Source organism: Seriola dumerili, unplaced genomic scaffold (assembly GCF_002260705.1).
Source record: "Seriola dumerili isolate Sdu_G_001 unplaced genomic scaffold, Sdu_1.0 BDQW01000850.1, whole genome shotgun sequence".
Classification (NCBI taxonomy): Eukaryota; Metazoa; Chordata; class Actinopteri; order Carangiformes; family Carangidae; genus Seriola; species Seriola dumerili.
In genome coordinates, this window is record NW_019175105.1 from 487,906 (window position 1) to 509,013 (window position 21,108).

Sequence of the window (21,108 nt, forward strand, 5' to 3'; positions counted from 1 at the left end):
CTTGCTGGATGGTGTGAGGGCACATTATGACTCTGATTGCTAAACTTGACGAAACAGTAACATCCAGGATGAAAACCAACATTTGGAAGAACATCACCAACAGTGTCAATGCCACAGGGAGTGTTGAATTAAGAACTCTGGAACAGGTCAAACTGCGCTGGAAAAATTTAAAACAGAAGGCCACATAGGACAATACTGAGTCTCACAACCCTAAAACAGGTAACAAGACATATAAGTGGGTGAGTTTACTGATGTAGTTCTAGACATCATTGGTGGAAAAAGGTCTGAGGCTCTCCATGGCATTCAGTCAGTCTCACAAGGTGGTGAATCCTGACTGTGTGGGACTGAGGCTGAGACACCAAACTCAGGGTTGATGAGTCAGGGGGGGCAGCTTTTTATCCTGAATCTTGAGGCACAGCATGTGGGACCCTCGCAGTTCAGACGACCCCCAACACCAGCAAGAGGACCCCCACATGCAAAATGGCTCCCACTCTTTAGGCACCCCCCAACGTCCACAGGAGTACCCCCACTCTTCAGGTGGCTCCCAACACCAGCAAAAGGACCCCCACTCTTCAGGGGTGGAACTGCCCTATAAGAGGAAATGTCTTGCAAAGGACCCGAAGGATCAAGATGGCTATGGGGATCTAGTGAGGAAGGGGATGGAGAGAGCAGAGCAACAGATCTCTCTAGCTGAGGAGCAGATCAAACTGACATTGCCTCAACAGAGGGAGGTGAAACTTCCTATTCGCCTCTTAGAAGGGAAGCTGACAGAAGCTGGTATTCCACTGCCAGAGGAGAGACTGTGAACTCTTGTTTTTCAGAGATTTTTCTTTTCGTGACCATTTTTATTTTATTTTATGTTGACATAAAAGAACATACACACATACATAGATTATTTAGGAGTTTATAAAAATAAAAAATCCAGTCATTTTTCTGAAAGCTTTGAGTTTTGAGTTTTATTTTGATTAATTGTTTAATAAAGGCTGGATATTGTTTTGTCGTAGTCTGTGTCAATTTCATATGCAAACATCAAGTAATAAGACTGTTGAATATTTGCAATGTGTCCTGCATGTCTCTACATCCACCTTGAATCGATGCTGAATCCACCCTTACAGTGGGATCAGGGAAATCCTGACATTTAGCATCAAACATATAAATACCCAAAATTGACATTTGATCTGGATTCTGGGTGGGATTGGATTACCAAATCTGGATCCAAATTTTGTAGGATCAGGATCACGTATTCCGTTTTGAAATACCCAATTTTTAAATTTAATCCTATTCTGATCTGGATTCAAAGTTTTGAAATACTGGGCCCAGGTGGTTTCAGATCAGATGTTTGACCTCAGAGAGAATGAGACTGTTGTTTTGACTCTACACTGACACTGTGTTGAAAATTTTCATGACTGCAGTTAATACATTTATTCCTGATGATACAATATTGATGTAAAACCTCAAACAAAATAATATTCCCACACAAAGTAAAATTAACGAGTTCCGTTGATGATTTTAAAGATTTTTGCATTTTTACTTGTAAATAAAATAAGAACAACCAACCAGTAAAAGACATTGAGATTAAAACCATTAAAGAAAAGGAATAAATTAATTAAGTAAAATAATAAGACACAAGTTAAAACTACTAGGAGTTAAATTAAAATGGTTGTAAAGCCAGTAAAACAAGATGACTGACAGGAAGTGTAGTTTTTAAAGACAGTGTTGGAACTTCACCTGTTGTCATAGAGATGCAGGAAACAACCAGTGGAGAAGAAACACACTTCATCCTTTACTCCCCAACAGCTGTCTCAAGAGGTGGAAACACACCAGTGTTAACTCTACTGAAGTTAGCATGCTAACCAGCTAGCTCTGGTCCATCTACTAAAGTTAGAGACGTAGCTGCTCAAAAGATATATTATAACGATGACTGAAGCTGTTCTTAAGCAACAATCACCAGCATCACCATCTGGAAAAGTTGTTCACTCAGCAGTGAAAAATAAATCCTGTTTCAGATTCATGCTGGAAGCTCTGGACCGTCTTGTTTGACCTTTCAGTGTCTCATGTACGTCTGGGTACCAGAGCAGGGTGGGACCAGAACTTCAACTGTCCAGGTCTCACTGCTCAGTTTCCCTGAAAGGAGACTGATGTGGATTCTGTCCTGGTCCTGGATCAGCGGACCAGCTGTTTACTCCTGCACGGGTCCAGAAGGTGGACTTGGAGAGGGTTTATGACAGACCATCATCATCATCAGCATCATTTAAACATTGAATGTGACAAAGTGAAAAAATAAAAACAAACGGCAGATAATAAATACTTTTTATTGATCAGTTGAACAGAAGTTGATTGACAGCATGCTGAACAGAGCTAAGGCACATGAAGCTGTGAGGTCAGAGGTCAGGAGGCCTCAGACTGGTTACCTGCTACCTTTGACACATTGGTTTTAAAAACACACCTGATCAGGTGAGACACCACATCATACAAATAAAACAAACTATGATTCAGTCCAATCAGGAAGCGGCTCACCCGGACAGAGATAAAACACTGCTGACAAGTCACCTGGTTGATCACCTTTCTGACAGGTCACCTGATTCAGGTGAAAGCAGGAAGAGGCGGAGTCAGAGCTCAGGACCTTTCATCAGCTCTTGGCCTGTTTCCTCTTCTGAACGAGCTCAGCCAACATCTTATAACGAATCATACATTCCTCCTGAAAAAAAACAACACACACCAATCAGTTATCAATCAGTCAATAATCAATTAGTAAACAGACACGTCGCTGGATGTGACCAGGTGTGTCCCCAGGATTCAGTCCCGATGACAACATTGTTTTATACGGTTTCCGAGTCATCTCACAGACAATGATATTAATCTATTATTACTCAGATACCAATCTGACATCAATTAGAGGATTCTGTGGTTCTGATGAAACCGGTTCAACTGCGTGCCCTCTCAGAGCGTGTTTGCTGCTGTGCTCTGATTGGATACTGCTTGTCTCCCATGACCTCATCAAGGTTTTGGCCACAAAGAACTTGACGGCTGACGATCATGTGAAGGTGATCAGGTGACCCAGACAGGTCTTTACCTTGAACAAGCAGGTCCATCCTGAGGGGCACGAATCTGGATTTCATACCGACTTGAGTGTCGTAATCTGCTGCAGGATCCAGATCTGCCACTGACCCTCATCATCGCCACTATTCATTTTATTATCATTATTAATTGCAGCTGTTGTTATTAAGTTACTTACTCTGTAGATGATGCAGTGTTAGCCCCACCCCTCCAAGAAATGAAAGAAAAAAGTCATTCAAAATGAAAAAATTAAACAACCAAAACATTTTACTTATGTTATTTACCTAATGTGTGTGCACTCGTTTAATCTGAGCTCAGTGAGAGAGTCTCTACTGTCATTTACTCTGAGGACAACTCGTCAGCTTCGAACACTGCGCATGAGAGTTTTTAAACACAGTCACTGTGGTGACGGTGGAGAGGACGCAGCAGTGGACCCAGCTGGACCTTGACCTAACCCTAAGTGGAGCAGGAGCTTCATCTGCTGTCCTGGTCTGGACTTCTACAGGTTTAGTAAAACAGTTCATCAAGCATCTTACAATCAGACTGTCAAGTGAACAGGTAGACTGTCTACCTGTCTGTCAGTCCTCACCTTGGTCTTCGCAGGGACCACCTTGGCGATGCGGTCCCAGCGTTCTGCGGTTCCTCGGGGGAACTGTTGCAGAGCAAGTTCCAGCAGTTTCTGTTGGTTCTGAGTCCAGGCAGCAGGGTCTGCCTTCTCCCTGCTTTCGTGAGGCTCCGCCTCGTCATCCTCCTCCACCATGGCTGGGTCGAAATCTCTCTGCCGACGACCTCTGACCTTCATCTCTTCCCCTCTTGCTGCTGCCGTCGAAGACTTCCTGTTCCTCCTGCGGACTGCTGGAGCTGCTTCCTCCTCTTCCCCTTCCTCTTCCTCCACACAGGCCCCTCCCAGCCTCTGCGTCATAGCACTGTCAGCAACAGGAAGTGACCTCACAGGAAGATGAGGGCCCTTTAGGTCTGACAGCTTCACCAGACCTGAAATAGAGCAAGGTTAACTTCAGCTGACAGTAGAAGCCGTAGAACCTGACACTGGCAGTAGAATCAGTTACAGTAGAAACAGCCTTCACCTGATGTGTGGCTCACGTTGTCTTTCGCCTGTTTGACTTTAGTCGTCACCTGTTGAAGGAAAAAGATTCTGTTGGTTTCAGTTGTTTAAAGGAACAGTCCCACATTAAATCAGGTTTCAGTTTCAGATTGAGGATGAGATTGCCTAGTTTAGCACAAAGGCTTGCTCCTAGCACTAGCTCCTAGCCTTTTGTTTACTGACTCCTTCAAGAACCAACACCTGAGCATGGTATAAGGGTTTGTATACCACCATGACCCTGGGAGGGTGAAGGAGGTAAACTGGTTCTGGATGAAATACCAGATTTTGAGAAAAGGTGAACTCTTCTGGATTAGAAAGACAGAGGATCTTTCCTGGAGCCAGGTCTCGGAGGGGAGCTCACTAAGGTACACCTGTTGGTCAGGGACACACCTGTGTGGATCCCTGTGGTTCANAACTGGTTCTGGATGAAATACCAGATTTTGAGAAAAGGTGAACTCTTCTGGATTAGAAAGACAGAGGATCTTTCCTGGAGCCAGGTCTCGGAGGGGAGCTCACTAAGGTACACCTGTTGGTCAGGGACACACCTGTGTGGATCCCTGTGGTTCACCCCGCTGTAAGGCTGGAGTTACCCCAGGCTACAAAAACTGGTTCTATGGATGTGCAATGTCACCACTGTGGTGGAGAAGGACCCAGAATTGATGCAAGGGGTAGAGGGACTCCAACTAGATACAGACTGGATCACCTCAACACACAGTACTGGCTCTTGAACCATAATCTAGAGAGGAGCTGACCTTTCCAGAACCGCCCAGGGTGAAAGACACCAGAGGTTTAGGGAGGCCATGGAGGAGGACTTGGCCCCAAAGAGGTTCTGGTAAAACATCACATAATTCAGGAGGGGGAGGCAGATCTTAGTGCAGACTATGTTCAGAGAAGAACAGCTGACCTGTAGTGATGATACTGTCAGACAGTAGCAGAAACACTTTGAGAAACTGGTCTGAAGTGAACTGGACTTGTCCCCATGGAGGAGGCAGAAATCTGGAAAAGTTGTTCACTCAGCAGTGAAAAATAAATCCTGTTTCAGATTCATGCTGGAAGCTCTGGACCGTCTTGTTTGACCTTTCAGTGTCTCATGTACGTCTGGGTACCAGAGCAGGGTGGGACCAGAACTTCAACTGTCCAGGTCTCACTGCTCAGTTTCCCTGAAAGGAGACTGATGTGGATTCTGTCCTGGTCCTGGATCAGTGGACCAGCTGTTAACTGTGGCCCCCAGAGCATCCTGTGGGGGGGTCCTGGTTCCTTCTCTCTTTAATAACAGCTATAAACACACACCAACAACAACACACACAACACCACCACCACACACACACATCTTGAACTGAGAACGGACGGTTCATTGAACTAATATAATCTCAGTTCTAAGCAGAACGTCAGGATCCCTGACACCAGTATGAGTCAAACTTAACGAGTTGAAACTCACATCAGACACCGACCGTCCCAGTTCATGAGCGATCTTTTCCCATCGACCTGGAGTTCCTCCTGGAAATTTGACCATCAACCTGCTGAGGAAACTGAGCTCGTCCTCTGTCCACTCTGCAGCCTGAGGACAGACACAGAGACGTCACCAGGTGTCCTCACACCTGTAGTCCACTACAGACTAACGACTGGACTGTAGTGGACTGTATTGGACTACACCTGTAGACCAGTCTGTAGTCTTAGGACAGTTTAATATCAGTGACATCACACCTTCTTCCTGCCAGCTCTGTGGTCCTGCAGCCAGGTGTCCATCTGGTCTTCAATCTCCTCAATGGACGAGGTCTGGTCGTAGCTCTGGTAGTTCAGGTTCTCTGAAGACGGCTCGTAAACTGGAAACTCCACCTTAGGCTTCTTGAGCTTCGGCCTCTTCTCTCCTGACAGACAGAGAGACAAAGGCAGACAAAGAGAAACAGTGAGACAAAGACACAGAGAGACAGCAGACGGGGAGTTAAAACTGGACCAGGGACAAAGGTCAGACTCTGGATCAGTTGGTGGATTCAGGTTCAGTCTCAGTCTCTCTGCTGAAGATCTGGTTTCTGTTCAGTGACCTTAAATCTCATATTGTCCCTGAATGCACCAACTGAGTTCCTTAAATTATCCATGATTGACTGATTATCGATAAATACTGATAATCGATCAGTATTGATGTTTTAGTGTTTACTGGTCACAGCTTCCTGTTCAGCTTCAGCTTCTTCTCTCTGCTGCTGCTTCATCTGCTGGTAGTCCTCGTAGTACTGCTTCACCTCCTGAAACACACAGAGACCGGGACTGAGACCGGGACTGAGACCGGGACTGAGACCAGGACAGAGACCAGGTATGAGCAGCGTGTCCCCTCCTACCTGGACGGTCTGAGGCAGGTTTTTGATGGACAGATAAAGCCAGATGCTCAGCTTCAGAGGGAGGATGTCCTGCCAGTGAGGCCTGTCCTGAACTCTGAAACAAACAAAAATAAACATTTCAAACAAACAAACAAACAAACAAACAAACAAACAAACAAACAAACAAACAAACAAACAAACAAACACAGGTGGTCAGTGAAGATGATGTCATAGCTGTACCTGTCAGTGCGGTCCTGGCCGATACACCTGAGCTCCTCTACAGGCCTGGAGCTCACCTTCTTCTTCTTCTCTTTTTTCTTCTTACTCAACAGCTCGTCCTGGAAACAAGGAGGATTCACTGTCAGGTCACATGACACGGGCTGCTCTAATTGGCTGCCTGCTCCGCTCTGATTGGCTGTCTGCTCTGTCTTACCAGCTGTTTCTCCAGGTAGATGGACCAGATGACAGCATAATGTCCCACAGTGAGGATGAGGAAGAGGAGGAATCCCAGCTCAGAGTTACTCATCTTCCTCACTCGTCTGTAGTAGAAGACCGGCTGCCGCCAATCAGGAAGCCCATTCACCAGGATGTCATCGTACCTGTACAGGTAAGACACACTCACACTTTAGTTATGCCGATTCAAACCAGGGAAACCCAGCTAACTCTGAGCTGTGATTGGCTGAGGTCTGACTGTGAGCTGTGATGTGAACAGGTGAGACTTACCTGCGTCGTCTCTCCTCGTCCTTCAGAACTTCATAAATGGCAACAAGCTGAAAACAAAATGAATGTTTCCATATTCACAATGATCACTTCAATCTGGTGATTAAAAAATACAGTGAAAAGACAAAAATACATACTGTATATATAATATATATATGATATATATATATATATATATACTTGCTCTCTGGAAGAACAACTGTGTCACAGACACTGTTTCTAAATTAACCCAAACTAACTGAAATGGTTGAATCTGACTAGTCAGCAGGTGTGTGTTCCTCTGATTGGTCAGCAGGTGTGTGTTCCTCACCTGTCTGAACTGAGTCTCTGCGTCTTCGTTTTTGTTCTTGTCAGGATGCAGCGTGAGAGACAGACGACGGTACGCCTTCTTGATCTCTGCTGCTGAGGCATCCTGAGGGACGGAGGACAGAGACAGGTGTGTTGACCAGTTACCTGTTGGACTGCATTCATCCATTACCTGATTCTCCTCTCCTTTCCTGTTGGCCATTTCAAAGTCCAGTTCTGTGGTGTTTATTGTGACCAGATGATTCACTGATTAATTAATATTAATCAATGAACCTCTGGAACAAGGTAACTCTGGTTTAAGACAGACATGAAAAACTGAACTGGCCCTTTAATATGTGACATCCTGATGAGAACGGACTGACCCTGAACCAGGACCTGGTCTTTAGCTCTTTTCCTTTATGCAAGTTGCTGAAATAAAAGGAACCAGAGAGTCGGCTCGTGACGTCACTGCTCTGGTCGAGTCAAAACTAACAATAATCATTCTGTGATCTGTTAACATCAACACCTGAGGTGATACGTCACACTGAAACAACTGTTGGCATCAGATGCTAGCATTAACTAGCTGCTCAGAACCGGAACTGACTCACGATCTGGTTCAGGTTCCTACATTAGCGCCTGATGTGAGTTAGCTTAGCCCGCCTGTGTGCGCGCGTGGCACTCAGCTGTTAGCATTAGCACCCAGCTAGCTGCTTCTGTTCGGTTACCATGGAAACAGTTAGCAGTTAGCTGTTAGCCCGGACCTGGTTCAGGGACATGAACTGGTAGAAGGTCTGCGGGATCTCCTCCACCAGATCCAGCAGCTCCAGATCCGCCTCCCAGGCGTTCAGAGGGGGGACCGCAGTGACCAACAGGGTAAGGCAGACCAGCAGAGACCCGCACGGACCCGCGCGGACCCCCATCACCGTGAGACCGATACAGCGGGAGAAAAGGCTGGTTCAAGACAGAGTGCTCCTCGGTCCGTGAGCCAGCTCAGAGATCTGGTCCAGGAAAACACCGCCATGCACATCCGGGGTACACAAAGCTGTCAAAATAAAAGTCCTCTCTGTGACTCTGCAATCATCAGCGACGCTTGCAGGAGGAGCGGGAAACTACAGTCAGATCCGCAGCTGAACTGAGAGCAGTTTCTGATGACTGTTCATCTGGTGGATCTATACCTGTAACTGAAGCCAGACCAGCTGGAGCCAAACAAATCCTGAACCTCCTCCTGAACCTCTTTGACCAAGATCCTGAACCCTGTGTGTGTGTGTGTGTGTGTGTGTGTCTGTGTGTGTGTGTGTGTGTGTGTGTGTGTGTGTGTGTGTGTGTGTGTGTGTGTGTGTGTGTGTGTGTGTGTGTTTATATAAGCAACTCACTTGGAAACACCTGGAAAAAGTCAGAACAGCCCTGAAAGATAAATTTGATGACTGAGAATTCATAGTGACTCAGTCTGTCTGTGAATTAATCATTTTCATTCACTTTTCATTCATCATTTTAATTACTGCGCTTTGATGATGAACAGCTGTAATAATAACAGCTCAGTAGGATGAAGACTTTTATTTAGTAGATTTTACAATCAGCAACACTGACAGAAACCTCTGAAAACACTGTTAAATACAACTGAGCAATGGAAGAAAACAAAAGTGTTTGGTTTGTTATCTGTAAACAGATAAAACATGGTTAAAACAAACAAAAACAGACAGAGGGGGAAATAACAGATTTTTAAATGGTTTGCCTTGATTGACAGCTGTCTCAGCCACTCATACCTCAGCTCTGCCCAGGCCCTGCCTCCTTTCCCTATGGCAACCCAGCAGGCTCAGTCTGAGTCACAGAGGGTTTGGTCTTAAGCTGCGTTTTGACCAAAAAGTCTGAAGTTAAAGTTCCAGGTACTTTTCTTCAGGAACTAAAAGGTTCCTGTGTGGCCCATTGTTCTCTGCGTTTCCATCGCAGCTCCAAAATTATTACTTGACATTACAATATTCACAGCACTTTGAGGACATCACATGAACGAAAATATGGGACAAATTGTATCCCGTATATATTCAAAACACCAGAGGACGCAGTATTTTATTTTCAAATATGTGACGATCCTGTATTATACGTGACGGGTGGCAACCCTCGCCACTCCAGTTGTTGTGGTCCTTTATTTTTTTGTAGTCCTGTTTCAATTTTTTACCTTCTCCCGGACCCGTTTCGCGGTGTGGAAAATGTGTTCGGTGCTTGCTCGCTGCGGACTTCTGAACATCGTGGGTAAAATAAAATACAGTGAGGACTCGACCAGTCAGAAATGTTCAGCACTGCAGACCACACCCCCGAAAGTTCCTGAACCTTTGGAAAGTACTACCACCCGACCGGGTACCTTTTTGGGGGTTGATCAATTCCCCCGGAACTAAATTTAGACCCTGGCTCCTGCGGTGGAAATGCGCATAGTTCCTCTAAAGGTTTGTGGTTCCTGGGGAAAGTTCCTGCTTTGGAAACATGGCTTCTGTAAAGACCAGGATCCTGCAGGGTCACTGTTTACAAAACTAGTCTCTTTTGAGATTATTTCCCATCATGCTCCTGGTGGAATTTTACAGGAAGAAAAACTGTTATTCTCCCAGACTTTTTGTCCTCTTTGAAATTCTACATTATTGTTATTATTATTATTATTATTGTACTGCTAACAGAGGCAAACACACTGTCACTCATCAGTCATATGACCGATACATAACCAGGGGAGTGTGTCCACAGGACCAGGTACAGAACCCTGTGTCTGAGTACAGCAGGTGTGGCGGGGGCACACACTGGACCAGATGCCATAAAGGGCTGATCTATGCATTACCACCTACTAAACACGGTCCTGATTCTATTCTCAGAAACAAACTGGACTACAAACATGGCTGACTTAATGGAGGATTCTTGTTTAAAAAAATATCTCATTTGATGCAGTTTGTATTCCTGTTTCCTCCAGCACCAGGGAAACGCATGTTGGGTATCAGGGTCAAGGCAGCAGCCTCAGAGTTGCAGGTCTGAGGCTGGCCTCTGACCCTGATCCACATATGATCCTGACTCAGACTTTACCCTGATCCAGATCCAGCAGGTCAGATACAGGTGACCTACTGTTCCACCTGTTACAGCTCCTCCAGTCTCCTCTGCTTCCTGCAGATTGAGGACTATGATGAGCCCCCACCCCCCTTGTGGTTTCCGTAGAGGTCTGCAAGCTTCCTGAACCTCGGCCCCCACTCTCTAAGGAAGTCATAGTTCTGCTCAGACTCTAACAAGTTAAATGAATTTAATGTGTCTAATGAGTCTAACGAGTCTACTGAGTTTAATGAGCTGAGTGACTCTGCAGTCGACCCGCTGCCTTCAAAGGCATAGGTCTGCAGAGAGTCATAAGGGGGGGCCGTCAGATCCAGGTCTGCCTCCTGCAGTCTGTCCTTGATAAACTCCTGGAACAGCTGGTTTTTTTCCATGCTAGGCTGTGGTCTTCTGGGGAGTCCCGGCGGATGGTGGTCGGGGTGGAGGTCGGGGTCTTGGTAGGTTTGGATTGTTTGGTTCAGGTGCCTCAGAGCAAACATGTCGAAGGCCTCAGTGTCCTCCTCACCTCCACCTTCATCATCATAACGGACTATGTTCTCAAGAATCTCTCGCTCATCGTTCATCATCAAAGGCTCCCTCTTCCTGTGTCTGATGACGACCGTTACCATGACGACACCTGAAGAGAAAGGCAGGTGTCAAACTACAATTAATAACAATGAGGTAACGGAAGGTGCTTCAGAGTTTTGTGAGGTCACAGTGACCTTGACCTTTCACCACCAAAATCTGATCAGTTCATCCTTTAGTCACAGACATGGGACTGAATTAAAGGAACAGTGTTTTGACCTTTAATGAATCACAAATCTGTTGCTTTCAGTACTGTAGGTGGTTGCTATCGGATACTGGGTGGTTGCTATGGGATACTAGTTGGTTGATATCATGATTGTGGCTTGTTGCTGGCATGTTTCAGGTCATACCCAGCAGTGTGAGGACACAGGTGAGGACAGCGGCGGTGGCGGCGGTGCTTAGTCCGACCACCAGCAGTGGTGACGCTCTCTGGCTGCAGGAGCGTCGGTGTCCATCGAGATCACAGTCACAGACAGTGACAGACAGCGTGGTGGTGCTGCTGAGAGACGGACTGCCGCTGTCTGAAATCACCACCGTCACGAAGTGAACCAACTGATCCCGCTGCAGGAAACCACCACGCCGAGTCAGGACAGACGCTGTGTTGTCTGAGGACAGAAGATCAAACATCTGAGTAATGTCAGCAGGAAGAGGAGCCTGCTTTCACCTGAGCTGAAAGGACCAGTTCAGATTTATATCAATATGTTTGTCTTATGATTATTTTAATTATAATTATAGTATTATAGTAGATAATTAATAATTATAATTACAGTAAATCACTATGAACTGATCTTTAACTTTCTAAATAAATGATCATGGACAGTATAAATATGATCATATATCATATCATGTAATCAAACACAGAACAACACGAGGTTCCGTCTGGTTCTGTTCTGGGTTCTCCATATTCTACTGCTGGTTAAAGATGAATTAACGATGTGATAAAAGCGAGTAAGCGGACCTTGAGTTAAGAATTTTGGCTTAAAAACAAAGAAGATTTGCTCTGGTTTAAGTGTTTCAGGTCTGAGCCTTTGATTTAAGATAGACCTTTTAAGGTGGACTGTACCTGTGTTAGATGTAGTTATTTAAAGTAGACCTTTTAAGGTGGACTTTACCTTTGTTGTCTCTCAGGGTGAAATTGAGATTCCCTGCAGCCTCAGTGGTCAGAGAGAACAGGAAGTGATGCCCGTTCTCAGGTTCATCTCGGTCCACAGCGCTGAGAGTCTCAACAATCTGAAGGTCAAGTGTCAAACACAGAAAACAAAATGACTCAATCAGAGAAAATGATTTCTTAAACACATAATCTAAAGAATCTGTAGTTCATGATTCTGATTGGCCTGTTTCAGTCGATTGATTACAAATCGACACTGCTGATCATTTTATGATCCTGGTCCTCCTGGTAAACTCAGACTGATCCTCATCATGTGATCAGATTAGAGAACAAAGACATTTGGAATGAAGATCAGATAGAGAAACACTTTCTCCATCAGTGACTCTCTGACTTTCCCACTGTAAAAGGACATGAGGACTCTAACAGACATTTGGAACCCTTTACTCACACTTTCCCTTAAGGCCACATTACAGCAGACTTTGTCTGAGGGAATTACCCAAAGTTCATAGTGTTGTGACATTAAACACAGGGTTGCCATGGTTATCAGGGGACGCCCAGAAATGTAAAAAACGCAAGAAATAATAAGATGGAAGGAGAAAGGTTCACAAACAAGTATGAAAGGAGCTAATGCTAATGTTAGCATTAGACGGAACAGACAATATATGGCAGTATAAACAGAGTCACTGTGAGTCAGAGTAGAACTGTGGAGTTATCTGTCCTGTGATCACATCCCAAATATCCAAATTGGATCAGATCTGTTCCAAAATTATTTTTTTGTTTACAAACATGGAGGGAATAAAAATAATCAAAAGTCCCAAATCCACAATTGAATGCAAATGTTTTGGCATCGTCAAAGTAACGTGATATACATGCTCTCCCAGTCCTCTTTACACCATTTTGAGCCCTGCAGCCTCTCGCACTCAATCCCTCACCAGCTGAAGTCAGTTTAGGCTGTAAGGGTTTCCCGGTTCAGGATTTAAGGGGGACACTGGGACTGGGACTATCATTCCCTCAGTCTGTTCCGGTGTGGATCACCTGTTCAATTCTTACCTGTTTGTTGCTGAGTCTTTGAGTGAGATAAACCTCTGAAGTGTAGCAGCTGAGCCTCAGGGTGTGATTGTGTAATTGATGTGTGAATGGTGATAAAGCAGCGGACATAAACATTTAATTGAAATATAGGAGTAAAGTAAACATCAATACCTGGCCACACACACAGTTTCTGAGTCATGTTGTGTTTGCTGTTTTTATGGACAGTTATATTTCTATGATTTTTATCTATGAAGAGTAAAGACTGTTTTGTTTGTTTTGTGTTTGTGCTGATTTAAAAATTATTATTTATTTAAATAATGCTAAAATGAAAATAATATTGACAGGTAGTAAAACCTGAAGGTCCAGAGTCACAGACAGAGTTACAGACAGTCTGTGACGGACAGGTTTACCTGTCCAGGTTTGCTGTTCTCACAGACGAACAGTTGGTATTCAATGGCGAAGCTCGGAGCATTGTCGTTAATGTCCGTCACAGACACCAGAACCACAGCTTTCCCCACCTGAGAAGGATCCACTGACACACAGACACATCTGTCAGGCATACCTGTTACAGAGAGGAAGTTGTCACAATAAAATCACACACCACATTAAAGTTGGACTCACGGCTCTCTGTTGCGAGGACGGTGATGTTGTGCAGAGCAGAGGTCTCTCGGTCTAAAGGTCGGTTTGTTCTGATCAGACCGGAACTACTGTCAATGGTAAAGTAACGCTGCACATCTGACCTCTGGTCTATAGAGAACCTGCAGTACAGACAGAGTCACAGACAGAGTCATAGACAGAGTTACATACAGACAGTCACAGAGTCACAGACACTTGTACCTGACAGGACTGCTGGTGGCGTCGGGGTCGTGAGCTGTAACTGATCCCACATCAGTTCCTACTGCAGCTGCCTCTGAGATCACCATCTGACTGATGGAGGACGAGAAGACCGGAGGCTCGTCCACGTTTTCCACAAGCAGACGAACTGTTGCCAGATCACTGAATGGACCCACAGACAGGAAACGGGTGTCCACGTAACGATTGGACGCTTCGACACGCAAAGTGTAGCTGGACTTGGTCTCAAAGTCCAGAGTCTGGAGGGAGGAGAGGAAAACTGATGTGATGGTTGTTGTTCAAGCTTAGTTCAGTTGTTAGACTCCTTTATTAGGAACAGTGAAGAGATGATGTTATTGTCTGAGGGTCTGACAGAAACAGTCTCATTATCTCATCATGTGGGATATATTTACCTCAGGAAGCCTGATTTAGAAGGACTTACTTAAAATACACACTATTATCAGGATTCTCTAAAACTGAGCATTTTTCCCATGAAAGTAGAAATAACAGATGATTTTGGTTTTGCAACACTGACATCAATCTAAATTTGAAACTGTGAGTGTTGTCAGCAGCTGTTCAGCAGTGGAAGACTGTCCTCTGGGACCAACAAAAAACACTTATAACACAGAGCTGTGCAAACTAATGCAATGATCAGACCGAGGTCAAAGCTGCAGATGTTCTGAGAGCTGGATCAGTGAGCCAATGACTGAAATCCTCTGAATCAGTCTAACATCTGGACAAAGAAAGCACAGAGAAAACACATCTGACCCAGAACAAGAATATTTGTCCATGACAGAAGGCAAACATGTGAGTGATCTCGTTGCCAGTAACCTCTGTCTGTCCAGTGCCTGCTACACTGGAACCAGTTCCTGCTACACTGGAACCAGTTCCTGCTACACAGAAACCAGTACCTGCTACAAGAAATCCAATACCTACTACAAGAAATCCAGTACCTGCTACACTGGAACCAGTACTTGCTACAAGGAGACCACTAACTGTTGAAGAGTCACTAGTATTTTGACCAGTCCTTACTGGTAATAAACCACTACCTTGTGGAGGATGACCAGTCCTTCCTGTGTGTTTGGATCAGTGAGGATCCTGAAGGTTCCCAGTCCATCTCCGTCTAGGATCCTGTAGTCCATCTCAGCATTTGGACCAACATCCAGATCCAGAGCTTTGATCTTAGCAACCACAGCTGACACCAGTAGAGACTCTGGAACACTGAACTGGTAGCTCTCTGTAGGAGACAGGTACACAGACAGGTGCAGGTGGTGTAGTGGTCTGGTAGTCTGAGGGTCTTTGGGTCTGAGGGTTCTTAGGGTCTGTGGGTCTGATGGTCTGAGGGTCTGAGGGTCTGTGGGTCTGATGGTCTGAGGGTCTGGTGGTCTGGTGGTCTCAGGGTCTGAGGGTCTGGTGGTCTGAGGGTCTGGTGGTCTGAGGGTCTGAGGGTTCTTAGGGTCTGTGGGTCTGATGGTCTGAGGGTCTGAGGGTCTGAGGGTCTGGTGGTCTGAGGGTCTGTGGGTCTGATGGTCTGAGGGTCTGGTAGTCTGGTGGTCTGAGGGTCTGAGGGTCTAATGGTCTGGTGGTCTCAGAGTCTGATGGTCTGGTGGTCTGAGGGTCTGATGGTCTGGTGGTCTGGTGGTCTGGTGGTCTGAGGGTCTGGTGGTCTGAGGGTCTGAGGGTTCTTAGGGTCTGTGGGTCTGATGGTCTGAGGGTCTGAGGGTCTGAGGGTCTGGTGGTCTGAGGGTCTGTGGGTCTGATGGTCTGAGGGTCTGGTAGTCTGGTGGTCTGAGGGTCTGAGGGTCTAATGGTCTGGTGGTCTCAGAGTCTGATGGTCTGGTGGTCTGAGGGTCTGATGGTCTGGTGGTCTGGTGGTCTGGTGGTCTGAGGGTCTGGTGGTCGGAGGGTCTGAGGGTCTGGTGGTCTGAGGGTCTGTGGGTCTGGTGCTCTGGTGGTCTGAGGGTCTGGGGGTCTGAGGGTCTGGTGGTCTGGTGGTCTGAGGGTCTGGGGGTCTGAGGGTCTGGTGGTCTGGTGGTCTGAGGGTCTGGTGGTCTGGTGGTCTGAGGGTCGGGTGGTTGGAGGGTCTGAGGGTCTGGTGGTCTGGTGGTCTGAGGGTCCGGTGGTCGGAGGGTCTGAGGGTCTGGTGGTCTCAGGGTCTGGTGGTCTGGTGGTCTGAGGGTCTGTGGGTCTGGTGCTCTGGTGGTCTGGTGCTCTGGTGGTCTGGTGGTCTGAGGGTCTGTGGGTCTGGTGCTCTGGTGGTCTGGTGGTCTGAGGGTCTAGTGGTATGTCATAATTAAAGGTCAAAGGTCAAACTCACTGCGGGGGAAGCGAGGAGGGTTGTCATTGACATCGATCAGGGTCACTGTAACGGAGGTTGTTCCTGACAGACCTCCCATCTGACCAATCATGTCTTTGGCCTGGATGACCAACAGGTACTGGTCCCGCACCTCCCGATCCATGTCAGGTAAAGCCGTCCGCACCACACCTGCAGGACAGGTGAGACTCAGGTGATTCACAGACCAGAGTCTGTCCACAGTCCAACACCTGGACCACATGACAACACGTAAACCAGTTCAGAACAAAACTGCATCACAGCATCTTTCACAATGACACACTCATCAGGCACCATGACAACAGCATACCTGGCTCATACCTGGGGAAAGGTGAGAGTCAGGAGAGTTATGGTTCATTTACAGCTGTTCTCCATCAGTGACAAACTGATTTTCACATTAAGAGCCTGTCTGAACTCTGCTGCCACGACAGGATCTCCACCCTCCTTTGCTCTCTCTCTCTCCTCCTGTCTCTCCTGTTCCCCTGCTCCTAGTGTGTTTCACCCTCCTCCCTGTCTGTCGCCGCAAGGAGGCGTGGCCTGGCTATCTGGCTGTGAGCGGTGCAGCACACCTGAATCTCATCTACCTTCATCAACCTCTGTATCAACTCATCGCCAGATTATTCCTACGCCTATGTGGTACCTATCAGCGCAACCTTAGAGTAATTATTCCTTGTGGTTTTTCCTAGTTTTGTTCCTTGTACTCACTCTGCGTATCCTCAGCCGCACCTGGCTCTGCCTCCCTGCTACGGATCCAGAACCATCATCCAAACCATCAACTCATCTACCTGCCTGCCTGTCCCATTTTCCATCCCTGAGTGCTCAATAAAACTCTTTCTCCAACTTGAGTTCTGAGGTCTGCTTTTGGGCCCTAACACCAAGCTGTAACAGATTTTCACATAGAATTTCACATTAAAATTTATTTCTATATAAAGAACATTGGTATTTATTTATCTGTGACTCTAGTGTGGAAACTGGTACAAAATACAATTTCTTCACTACAGGATTTCCAGTTGTCTGTTTAAACTTTTGTTTTGTTGAAAAGTGTTTAAAAGAAAGTTTATTTTCTTCATAATTTTAGGGACAATTTTCTGGTGAGAATCAGTTAAAAGGTAAAAACACTTAATGGTTTTACATCTGTTCTCCATCAGTGTCTGAATCATTCAGAGTGATGCTGTTTGTTTGTTTGTTACAGTTCAGTTCATGTCACATCATGTTAATGTCGAGTCTCTCACTGCAGCTCGTCCATGTTTGAGCCTGACGTAAGAGGAGGAGCTCATCAGTTAATACACAACACTTAAATACATGGAGCATTTAGAGCTGTTTATAATGAAATAATCTTCACACACACACACACACACACACACACACACACACACACACACACACACACACACACACACACACACACACGGCTTTTAATCTGATCTGTCTGCCTGCAGAGGATGAGTTAATTCACCTCCTCTCTATAAACCATAAACATTTCAGGATAATTTACAGGTTAATGTCTGCAGATAGAACAGGGTGAGGAGGGTGGGGTGGGGTAAACAGGTTTATATAAGAGAGAGATGAACACATCACAGCAGTCTGAATGATCACACGTTTAAATGAGTCTGAATCATTCAGAGTGATGCTGTTTGTTTATTTGTTTGTTGTTAACACTCCTTGGTTTTTATAAAGACCCTAAAATCCTTTGAACCCAGAGTGTTCAGGTGTTCAGGTGGATCACAGATACTCAGATCCTTGATGAACTAAAAGTAAAAATACTTAGTTAGAGCGACAGTGACTGAGTTCAAGTGTATTCAGGTGTGTTCAGAGGCCTGTAATACGAAGCAAGTTCAACAAACCCAGGATAACTTTTAGTTATCTGGCTTAACTGAACATAACTACGAAGCTGGTTATCACCTGGCTCAGTTAACTCTGGTTTACCTGTCCAGGTACAAGCGTGTTCATGTGAAAGAGGCGGAGTTGTTAATTATAAGCAGCATCGTCTGAACCATGGTTCTTAATATGAGAAGAAACACTGATGAGGTAAATTCAGTAATAACCACGTCCAACAGGGACATTCAACAAGGTGAAATGTAACAATATGATCACATGACTGGAATAAAAAAATATGATTTCCATGTCTAAATATAATTTCTGTTAAAGTCAGACTAAAGATATAATGTAAATAAGAGCATGAATTATCATCATGTTGATGATGAAGAGGAGATGAAGAGGAAAGGAAGAAAAGAGGAGAAAAAGAAAAGAGGAGAGGAAGAGGGGAGGAGAGGAAGAAATGAGGAGAAAAAGAAAAGAGAGGAAGAAAAGAGGAAGAGAGGAGGAAGAGGAAGAAAAGAGGAGAGGAGGAGGAAGAAAAGAGGATTGTAAGAAGAGAGGAAGAGGAGAGGAAGAGGGGAGGAGAGGAAAAGGAAAGGAAGAAAAAGAGGAGAGGAAGAAAAGAGGAAGAGGAGGAGAGGAAGAGGAAAGGAAGAGAGGAGGAAGAGGAAGAAAAGAGGAGAGGAGGAGGAGAGGAAGAAAAGTGGAAAGAAAGAGGATTGGAAGAAGAGAGGAAGAGGAGAAGAAGAGGGGAGGAGAAGAAGAGGAGAGGAAGAGGGGAGGAAGAGGAAGAAAAGAGGAAGAGGAGGAGAGGAAGAGGAAAAGAGGAAGAGGAGGAGAGGAAGAGAGGAGGAAGAGGAAGAAAAGAGGAAAGAAAGAGGATTGGAAGAAGAGAGGAAGAAGAGAGGAAGAGGAGAGGAAGAGGAAGAAAAGAGGAGAGGAGAGGAAGAAAAGAGGAAGAGGAGGAGAGGAAGAAAAGAGGATTGTAAGAAGAGAGGAAGAGGAGAGGAAGAGGGGAGGAGAGGAAAAGGAAAGGAAGAAAAAGAGAAGAGGAAGAAGAGAGGAAGAGGAGAAGAAGAGGGGAGGAGAGGAAGAGGAGAGGAAGAGGAGGAGAGGAAGAGGGGAGGAAGAGGAAGAAAAGAGGAAGAGGGGAGGAAGAGGAGAGGAAGAAAAGAGGAAGAGGAGGAGAGGAAGAGGAGAGTAAAAGCTTCATCACTGGCAGGAATCCTCCATTAAAGAATCTGTGTTCAGGTCAAGTGAAGCTCTGACAGTTTTAATATTTCATTTAGCGATAAACTTTTGTTCAGCATAAGTAAGTTCAGTGTAAGTTACCATGGTGATTTACCCTGGTAACAAGTGAACCACCGTCATAGGACTGAAAACCCAGAATTAAACCTGAAGTTACCTCGATAACCTCAGATCCTGCTTTGTAATACAGGTCTCAGGTGAGTTCAGGTGTTGTATTCAGGTGTGTTCAGGTGTATTCAGGTATATTCAGGTGATTTCAGGTATGTTCATGGGTGTTCAGATGAGTTCTGGTTTGTTCAGGTGAGTTGAGGTGAATTCAGGTATTGTATTGAGGTATGCTCAGGTGAGTTCAGGTATTGTATTGAGGTGTGTTCAGGTGTTCTGTCACCTGTCTTTGGCTCCACAGAGAAGTATGGCTGACCCTGCAGGATGCTGTAAACCAGTCTGGCAGAGTTTCCATAAGTTGGATCATCAGCATCTGTGGCCACCACCGTCACCACCGACGTACCTTTAGAGACATAACACTGTGATTCACCTGAACACAACATCTGTACATACCTTACACAACAACAACAACAACAAAAACAACAACAACAACAACAACAACAACAACAACAACAACAACAACAACAACAACAAACACCACCACCACAACAACAGCAACAACAAACACCACCACCAACAACAAACACCACCACCATCAACAACAACAACAAACACCACCACCACAACAACAGCAACAACAAACACCAGCACCAACAACAAACACCACCACCATCAACAACAACAACAAACACCACCAACAACAAACACCACCAACAACAAAAAAACACCACCACCATCAACAACAACAACAAACACCACCACCAACAAAAACCACCACCACCACCACCACCAACAACAAACACCACCATCCTCAATAACAACAACAAACACCACCACCACCACCAACAACAACAACAAGAACAAACACCACCACCAACAACAACAACAAGAACGAACACCACCACCACCAACAACAACAAACACCACCACTACCAACAACAAACACCACCACCACCACCACCACCACCAACAAACACCACCACCACCACCGACAACAACAACAAGAACAAACACCACCACCACCATCAACAACAAACACCACCAACATCAACAACAACAAACACCACCACTACCAACAACAACAAACACCACCAACAACAATAAACACCACCACCATCAACAACAACAACAAACACCACTACCACCAACAACAACAACAACAAACACCACTACCACCACCAACAAACACCACCACCACCACCACCAACAAACACCACCACCACCACCAACAAACACCACCACCAACAACAACAACAAACACCACCACCATCAACAACAAGAACAAACACCACCACCAACAACAACAAACACCACCACCACCAACAACAAACAACACCACCACCAACAACAAACACCACCACCATCAACAACAACAAACACCACCAACAACAATAAACACCACCACCACCAACAACAACAACAACAAACACCACCACCACCACCAACAACAACAATAAAACAAACACCACCCCCACCCCCACCACCACCACCACCACCATCACCACCACCACCATCACCACCA

General features: G+C 45.6%; 2 protein-coding genes across 3 annotated transcripts in view; both read right to left on the reverse strand.

Moving 5' to 3' along the window:
• Positions 1–2,307: 2,307 nt before the first annotated feature.
• On the reverse strand, positions 2,308–8,489 carry dnajc1 (DnaJ heat shock protein family (Hsp40) member C1). Of its 2 annotated transcripts, none has more exons than XM_022766366.1 (12): positions 8,238–8,489; positions 7,502–7,603; positions 7,195–7,241; positions 6,905–7,070; positions 6,712–6,809; positions 6,493–6,586; positions 6,315–6,399; positions 5,864–6,027; positions 5,598–5,717; positions 4,143–4,191; positions 3,647–4,050; positions 2,308–2,698 (listed from the first exon to the last, which is right to left on the reverse strand). In XM_022766366.1, the coding sequence occupies exons 1-12, from the start codon at positions 8,394–8,396 to the stop codon at positions 2,630–2,632; spliced, it is 1,557 nt and encodes a 518-aa protein (XP_022622087.1). In that variant the 5' UTR covers positions 8,397–8,489; the 3' UTR covers positions 2,308–2,629. The 2 variants fall into 2 exon arrangements, with proteins under 2 accessions (XP_022622087.1, XP_022622088.1); XM_022766367.1 differs by having other exon boundaries at positions 8,202–8,286.
• Positions 8,490–10,625: 2,136 nt separating this feature from the next.
• LOC111237342 (cadherin-7-like) overlaps positions 10,626–21,108 on the reverse strand; it is a 16,937-nt gene continuing 6,454 nt past the window's right edge. The window contains exons 3-11 of the mRNA XM_022766401.1: positions 19,870–19,989; positions 16,401–16,568; positions 15,133–15,320; positions 14,090–14,343; positions 13,874–14,010; positions 13,663–13,784; positions 12,228–12,345; positions 11,466–11,720; positions 10,626–11,167 (exon numbers count right to left, since the gene is read on the reverse strand). Of these exons, the coding sequence (XP_022622122.1) occupies positions 10,626–11,167; positions 11,466–11,720; positions 12,228–12,345; positions 13,663–13,784; positions 13,874–14,010; positions 14,090–14,343; positions 15,133–15,320; positions 16,401–16,568; positions 19,870–19,989 (1,904 nt within the window). The remainder of the gene's footprint in view (positions 11,168–11,465; positions 11,721–12,227; positions 12,346–13,662; positions 13,785–13,873; positions 14,011–14,089; positions 14,344–15,132; positions 15,321–16,400; positions 16,569–19,869; positions 19,990–21,108) is intronic.